The sequence below is a fragment of the Phalaenopsis equestris genome, unplaced genomic scaffold (assembly GCF_001263595.1).
Source record: "Phalaenopsis equestris unplaced genomic scaffold, ASM126359v1 Scaffold000024, whole genome shotgun sequence".
NCBI lineage: Eukaryota > Viridiplantae > Streptophyta > Magnoliopsida > Asparagales > Orchidaceae > Phalaenopsis > Phalaenopsis equestris.
Genome location: NW_018164466.1, coordinates 992,199 through 1,000,446, shown reverse-complemented (window position 1 = coordinate 1,000,446; position 8,248 = coordinate 992,199). Strand labels below are relative to the sequence as shown.

General features: G+C 37.0%; 2 protein-coding genes across 2 annotated transcripts in view; both read left to right on the top strand.

The window, feature by feature from the left end:
• The first annotated feature begins 283 nt into the window (after positions 1-283).
• On the top strand, positions 284-2,733 carry LOC110018522 (ABC transporter C family member 3-like). Its single transcript, XM_020715857.1, has 5 exons — positions 284-466; positions 590-1,829; positions 1,888-2,403; positions 2,488-2,574; positions 2,662-2,733. Coding segments are annotated over exons 1-5 (1,917 nt in total). The 5' UTR covers positions 284-464.
• Positions 2,734-2,744: 11 nt separating this feature from the next.
• Positions 2,745-8,248, top strand: part of LOC110018508 (ABC transporter C family member 3-like) — a 31,296-nt gene continuing 25,792 nt past the window's right edge. Inside the window, exons 1-8 of the mRNA XM_020715844.1 lie at positions 2,745-4,591; positions 4,676-4,762; positions 4,850-5,473; positions 5,570-5,734; positions 5,896-6,190; positions 6,274-6,488; positions 6,868-7,173; positions 7,271-7,334. Coding sequence (XP_020571503.1) covers positions 2,873-4,591; positions 4,676-4,762; positions 4,850-5,473; positions 5,570-5,734; positions 5,896-6,190; positions 6,274-6,488; positions 6,868-7,173; positions 7,271-7,334 — 3,475 coding nt within the window. The 5' untranslated portion in view covers positions 2,745-2,872. The remainder of the gene's footprint in view (positions 4,592-4,675; positions 4,763-4,849; positions 5,474-5,569; positions 5,735-5,895; positions 6,191-6,273; positions 6,489-6,867; positions 7,174-7,270; positions 7,335-8,248) is intronic.

Below are 8,248 nucleotides of genomic sequence, written 5' to 3'. Positions count from 1 at the left end.
ATAGAATGAACAATTAGAAAATAAATAATAAACAATTACATAATATATGATATAAAATATTATTTTTAAAATATTTTTATTATATTAAAGATAATTTTTTTTAAATTTAATATTTTTTAATCCATTTTATATTAATATTTTTGAAAAGGAACCGGCACACACTAATGGATCGAATGAAAGCTAGCTTAAGTTTGATTAGTTAGCGCTCGAACTAACTCATCCCAGGAAAAGAACTTCGTTAAAAGCCAAGAATTTGCAGCAACTGAACAAAAAGTCATTTTTTTGTTATTTGGGTGGATCAGGCCGGCCAGTCATCTCGTCACGCAACTCAAAGCACGTTTTTTGCGTTTCCCAACGCCCTGTGTCATCGCCATTAAAAATCAAACCTTTCTATTAATGCAGCATTCAAGGGAATCTTTTTAGCGGCTCTACAGACTAAAATATAAGCATTTTGCCTCAATGAAATGTATTAATCTTCTGGGATTATAAAGTTCCCTTTTTTCCTATTATATGCTTGAAACTCTCTCGCATTTCATTAGCTTGCTCTGATTCTTGAACTTCCGTGTGTTATTCTGCTTGTAATTTTCAGGCTGCAAGTGGCCATGGAAGTGAAGGAGTGTCATCACCTGGAAGAACCACTTCTAACTAACAGTCATAGTTTGTCTTTCTATTCCAACGCTAATTTTCTAAGTAAGCTCACTTTTTCATGGATGAGTCCTCTTCTCTACATGGGGAGGCAGAAAAGATTAGACCTTGAGGACATTCCTGAACTGGCTAGTGGTGACAGAGTAAATGGCGTTTTCTCAATATTTAGAGAGAAGCTTCAGCTCCACGGGAGTCTCAATGCTCTTGCGCTAGCAAAGTCACTAATTGCTTCTGCATGGAGAGAATTATTACTCTCAGTTGTCTTCTCAGTGATATTCACTATATGCTCTTTTGTTGGTCCTTATTTGATTGAGTCCTTCGTTCAGTACCTTCATGCTCATCAAAATCACTCCGTTAAGGGATACATTCTAGTTTCAATCTTTCTCTTTGCGAAGCTTGTTGAGTGTCTTGCTCAAAGGCACTGGTTTTTTCGAGCGCAGAAGTTTGGGATGAAGGCCCATGCTGCATTGGTAGCAAAGATCTATGAGAAGGGTCTATCTTTGTCCAACAGATCCACACAATATTATGGTTGTGGAGAGATTGTTAATTTGATGAGTGTAGATGCTGAGAGGATTGGACGTTTTTCGTGGTATATGATTGATTTCTGTCTTATTCCCGTTCAAGTTGGATTGGCTCTTGTTATTCTATACAACAAATTGGGTTTTGCGTCCCTTGTAGCTTTAGCAGCCACTACATTGGTCATGACCACGAACATTCCTTTTAGTAAGTTAGAGCAGAGTTTCCAAGAGAAAATTATGGAGTCGAAAGACATGAGGATGAAGACGACATCTGAGATCTTAAGAAACATGAGAATTCTTAAGTTTTATGGGTGGGAAATGAGATTTTTGTCAAAGATTATAAATTTAAGAGAGAATGAAATGAGTTGGCTGAGAAAATTCCTATATACTGAGGTAATAATAACATTTGTGTACTATGGTGCTCCTATATTCGTCTCCTTGGCTACTTTCTCGGCTTGTGTGATTATGGGAACACCACTTGAATCAGGGAAGGTCTTATCAGCACTTGCAACATTTGGGATACTTAAGGATCCTATATATAATCTCCCTGACATTATATCAATGCTTGCACAGACTTTAGTTTCAATTGATAGAATATCTACATTTCTTTCTTTGGAAGAATGCCAGTTTAATGCGATCGAGAAGATCCATGAGATAAATTCTGAAGTTGCAGCAGAAATCTACATTTCTTTCTTTGGAAGAATGCCAGTTTAACTCGATCGAGATAAATTCTGAAGTTGCAGCAGAGATAATTAGTAGCAATTTCTCCTGGGATCCTTCATCTGATAGACTCACATTAAAAGATATCAATTTGAGAGTTTTACATGGCATGAAGGTTGCAGTTTGTGGTGCTGTTGGTTCTGGAAAATCTAGTTTACTATCTTGCATCCTTGGGGAAATTCAGATGTTGTCTGGTACCATGAAGGTGTCTGGAAGTACAGCTTATGTTGCTCAATCACCATGGATACAGAGTGGCACTATTGAGAGCAATATACTTTTTGGGAAAGAAATGAATAGGGATAAGTATCAGTGTGTGATAGAAGCATGTGCATTGACGAAAGATTTGAAAATGTTACCATTTATGGACAAGACAATCATTGGAGAGAGAGGTATCAACTTGAGTGGTGGCCAGAAGCAAAGGATACAGATCGCACGAGCTTTGTATCAGGATTGTGATATCTATCTATTGGATGATCCATTTAGTGCTGTTGATGCCCAAACAGGAAACCATCTCTTCAAGGTTCTCTTTTGATAGTTATAAACTGCTTCATTTCTAAATATTTCTTGTTTTATTCAGCAACAATTGCATTTTTATATGTGACAGGAGTGTATGCTAGGGCTTTTAGCCTCTAAAACTGTTATCTATGTGACACATCAAATGGAGTTTCTTCCATCGGCTGACCTGATCTTGGTTATTCCTTGATCCTTATTACCTTGAAGCGCATTAATGAAATGAGATAATATAGTAATTGGCATAACTTGTGATATCCTTTTTCAGGTTATGAAGATGGGAGAATTTATACAAACTGGAAAATATGATGATATTCTTAAGTCCATTTTGCCTCAATGAAATATAGTAATCTTCTGGGATTATAAAGTTCCCTTTTTTCCTATTATATGCTTGAAACTCTCTCGCATTTCATTAGCTTGCTCTGATTCTTGAACTTCCGTGTGTTATTCTGCTTGTAATTTTCAGGCTGCAAGTGGCCATGGAAGTGAAGGAGTGTCATCACCTGGAAGAACCACTTCTAACTAACAGTCATAGTTTGTCTTTCTATTCCAACGCTAATTTTCTAAGTAAGCTCACTTTTTCATGGATGAGTCCTCTTCTCTACATGGGGAGGCAGAAAAGATTAGACCTTGAGGACATTCCTGAACTGGCTAGTGGTGACAGAGTAAATGGCGTTTTCTCAATATTTAGAGAGAAGCTTCAGCTCCACGGGAGTCTCAATGCTCTTGCGCTAGCAAAGTCACTAATTGCTTCTGCATGGAGAGAATTATTACTCTCAGTTGTCTTCTCAGTGATATTCACTATATGCTCTTTTGTTGGTCCTTATTTGATTGAGTCCTTCGTTCAGTACCTTCATGCTCATCAAAATCACTCCGTTAAGGGATACATTCTAGTTTCAATCTTTCTCTTTGCGAAGCTTGTTGAGTGTCTTGCTCAAAGGCACTGGTTTTTTCGAGCGCAGAAGTTTGGGATGAAGGCCCATGCTGCATTGGTAGCAAAGATCTATGAGAAGGGTCTATCTTTGTCCAACAGATCCACACAATATTATGGTTGTGGAGAGATTGTTAATTTGATGAGTGTAGATGCTGAGAGGATTGGACGTTTTTCGTGGTATATGATTGATTTCTGTCTTATTCCGGTTCAAGTTGGATTGGCTCTTGTTATTCTATACAACAAATTGGGTTTTGCGTCCCTTGTAGCTTTAGCAGCCACTACATTGGTCATGACCACGAACATTCCTTTTAGTAAGTTAGAGCAGAGTTTCCAAGAGAAAATTATGGAGTCGAAAGACATGAGGATGAAGACGACATCTGAGATCTTAAGAAACATGAGAATTCTTAAGTTTTATGGGTGGGAAATGAGATTTTTGTCAAAGATTATAAATTTAAGAGAGAATGAAATGAGTTGGCTGAGAAAATTCCTATATACTGAGGTAATAATAACATTTGTGTACTATGGTGCTCCTATATTCGTCTCATTGGCTACTTTCTCGGCTTGTGTGATTATGGGAACACCACTTGAATCAGGGAAGGTCTTATCAGCTCTTGCAACATTTGGGATACTTAAGGATCCTATATATAATCTCCCTGACATTATATCAATGCTTGCACAGACTTTAGTTTCAATTGATAGAATATCTACATTTCTTTCTTTGGAAGAATGCCAGTTTAACTCGATCGAGATAAATTCTGAAGTTGCAGCAGAGATAATTAGTAGCAATTTCTCCTGGGATCCTTCATCTGATAGACTCACATTAAAAGATATCAATTTGAGAGTTTTACATGGCATGAAGGTTGCAGTTTGTGGTGCTGTTGGTTCTGGAAAATCTAGTTTACTATCTTGCATCCTTGGGGAAATTCAGATGTTGTCTGGTACCATGAAGGTGTCTGGAAGTACAGCTTATGTTGCTCAATCACCATGGATACAGAGTGGCACTATTGAGAGCAATATACTTTTTGGGAAAGAAATAAATAGGGACAAGTATCAGTGTGTGATAGAAGCATGTGCATTGACGAAAGATTTGAAAATGTTACCTTTTATGGACAAGACAATCATTGGAGAGAGAGGTATCAACTTGAGTGGTGGCCAGAAGCAAAGGATACAGATCGCACGAGCTTTGTATCAGGATTGTGATATCTATCTATTGGATGATCCATTTAGTGCTGTTGATGCCCAAACAGGAAACCATCTCTTCAAGGTTCTCTTTTGATAGTTGTAAACTACTTCATTTCAAAATATTTCTTGTTTTATTCAGCAAAAATTGCATTTTTATATGTGACAGGAGTGTATGCTAGGGCTTTTAGCCTCTAAAACTGTTATCTATGTGACACATCAAATGGAGTTTCTTCCATCGGCTGACCTGATCTTGGTTATTCCTTGATCCTTATTACCTTGAAGCGCATTAATGAAATGAGATAATATAGTAATTGGCATAACTTGTGATATCCTTTTTCAGGTTATGAAGATGGGAGAATTTATACAAACTGGAAAATATGATGATATTCTTAAGTCGGGATCAGATTTCGCCGAACTGGTGAGCGCCCATAAAAACACCTTGTCAAAAATAGATGATGCACAATTTCTGCAGAAGAATTCAGAAGATGGTTCATATTTTACATCAAAAAGCAAATGGATTGATTTTAAGAAGGTTGAAGGGGTGAGTGAAATTAATGATGATAAGGTTGGGCAGCTAGTTGAAGAAGAAGAAAGGCAAAGAGGGAATGTTGGAGTGAAAGTTTATTGGATGTATTTGACGGCTTTATATAAAGGAGCCCTTGTACCATGCATACTTATATCACAAACTTTCTTCCTAATCCTTCAAATTGGAAGCAATTACTGGATGACAATGGCTGCTCCCAACTCAGAAGACTCGGGAACTCTTTTTTCTGGTTCCCTTCTCATTCTTGTTTATGCTGCTTTAGCTCTTGGGAGCTGTCTCTTTGTCTTCATTAGAGCAATGCTTGTTGCAATTGTGGGATACAAGACTGCAAAATTGCTTTTTTATGAAATGCATCAATGCATTATCCGAGCCCCAATGTCATTCTTCGATTCCACTCCTAGCGGGCGCATTCTTAACAGGGTATTTGATAATCCTTGTTTCAAACTTAATGGTTTCTTCATTGTAACTGGAAAGTTTTAACTCGTCGATTAATATTGCTCGTTGTGGCTTAACTAGGCCTCAAAAGATCAGAGTTCAGTGGATCAATCAATACCTTTTCAAATGGGATTGGTGGGTTCTGCGGTTATACAACTACTTGGAACTATTGCTGTGATGTCTCAGGTTGCTTGGGAAGTTTTCTTCATTTTTGTTCCTCTGACTGCCCTGTGTGTCTGGTACCAGGTACTGATAAAGTTTCTGCCTTTTTGCATTACACTGAAAAAGTTGATATGTAGCTCAGGTTGAATTTATAATTCAATTGATTTTTCTGCAAAGTTGTTAACAAAATCTTGAAGCTTTATCTTGCCTTATATAATAGCAAAAAGTGGCCTGCTATGTGGCAGAAATATTACATAACTACGGCGAGGGAATTGACTCGGCTGGTAGGGGTTATAAATGCTCCAATTATTCAACAATTTGCAGAAACCGTTTCAGGACTGGCAACAATTAGGTGTTTCAACAAAGAAAAGTTGTTTTTGCACAGAAATCTTCAGCTGATTGAATCATACTTGAAACCAAAATTTCACAATGCTGCTGCTATGGAGTGGCTTTGCTTCCGTTTGGATCTGCTCTCTTCCCTAATATTTGCCTTCTGCCTTACATTTTTAATCTCTTTGCCACCAGGAGCTGTTAATCCTGGTAAAAATTCACAGTTAAACTTGATTAAATCTATACTTCATGTACCACATTTTTGACTTGTGACTCTTCATTTATTTCATTAGGGATGGCCGGTTTAGCAGTGACATATGGGCTCAGTCTAAGCTCTCTCCTTGCGTGGGCAGTTTGGACGAAGTGCAATCTCGAAAACGAAATTATATCAGTGGAGAGAATACTTCAGTACACTTGTATTCCGAGCGAGGTAGCTTCTATAGTTCAATCAAACCAGCCATCTCTAAGTTGGCCAAAGCATGGAGAAGTGAACATCACTGATCTACAGGTTGATATTTTTGCAAAATTTACACATCATTTGCAGCTGCTTTCTCGTAATTTTGCTTTGCCTGTAATTTTCATAAGTTCTTTTTGGCTGCAACTTTCTTAATGTTTTTCATAGATTTCTGTTGAAGAGAGGAAAAAAAAACATCTTATAAAAGATTTCTAGAGTATTAAAAAAATTTATTTGATTTTTGTAAAAGGGAAAACTTCTATGATGCCCACAATTGGTTTTAAAAAATCTACTTTCACGTAACAGTCTTAGAACAAAGTTTACAGAAAGTTTCAGCCACCCCAAATAAAATATTAGTTCTAGACACTCAGTCACAACATAGGTTTAGTTAATATCAACCTGCCTTGATGAGAGTTGCTTAAATGACTTGTAGATTCGTTATGCGCCGCATCTTCCACCAGTGTTGAGAAATCTAACATGTACGTTTTACGGAGGAACGAAAACTGGAATTGTGGGGCGAACGGGCAGTGGCAAATCTACTCTTGTTCAAGCAATCTTTCGCATCATTGAGCCTGTTGTAGGCAGAATTGATATAGATGGAATCAATATATCAATCATTTGTCTTCTCAATCTAAGAACCAGGTTGAGCATAATTCCACAGGATCCTACCATGTTTGAGGGATCCGTGCGGAGCAATCTGGATCCTCTTGAAGAGTATACAGATGAACAGATATGGGAGGTTTGTATGAAAACAAAACTTATAATTAAGAATATATTACGTAAATTAACATTTTTTGTTTGATATGAGGAGAGGTTGTGTGGTTTTATGTTTCTAGGCTCTTGACAAGTGCCATCTTGGAGAAGAAATTAGGAGAAAAAAGGAGAGGCTTGATTCTCCAGGTACTTTATTTTGTTCCTGAAATATATTTAGTAGCGCAAAAATTTTATCTTTTTTACTTCGCCCTCATCTCACTTTGTGGAAGAGCATTTCTTTTTCTGCATGAACATTAGTGAAGCAGATTTCTTTTTATTCACTAAGAATATGAATGCAAACAATTGCATCATGGTTGTCTAAGAGGACTGATCCAACCCTTTTTTTTTTAACAAAGACGGCTAAATATATCATACATTCTACAATTTTTTTTTGAAATTTTGGCATATAATCCTAAACTTGTTCAAGTATTAAAATTATTAAAAAAATTTTGAATTTTTTTTTTGAAAATTTTGGATATTGTGATTGACACAAGAGGAGCGTGGATGATTCGTTAAGGAGAGTACTGTGAATTGGCTGCAAAATGTCAGCAATGAGATCTATATCAGAGAAGATATAAATGAGAGGCTTGAATGAAGATATTGATATAAACTATCATCAACATAATATCAATGGAGAGAGTCACTGAGCAGTAATTCTAAAGAGAGTTGATGAGTAGCTTTTGACTGCTCTTGATGTGACATGGATGATCTATGAAGGTTGTTCGTGATAGCATCATGTTGAGATTGCATTTTATTTTGAAGGGCCTAATTGTAAATAAGAAATATTAATTATTTCTTCATTCATGGTATGAGAGCCTACCCAGCGGCTCACATCTTCTTCGTCTTCGTCGTTGTCTTCCAGCGAACTCTGATCCCATAGGGTTTGATCATGAAGGTAGTCACGAAGCTGCAGGGTCAAACAACGAATTATGTCATTGTTGGGGGTATAAATAAGCCGAACACGAGTGAGCCTGGCTTAGCTCGTGTTCGGCTTGTTTATATTTTTGAGCTCAAAAAGTGTATTCGTGTTCACGAACAAAAAGTGTATATATATATATATA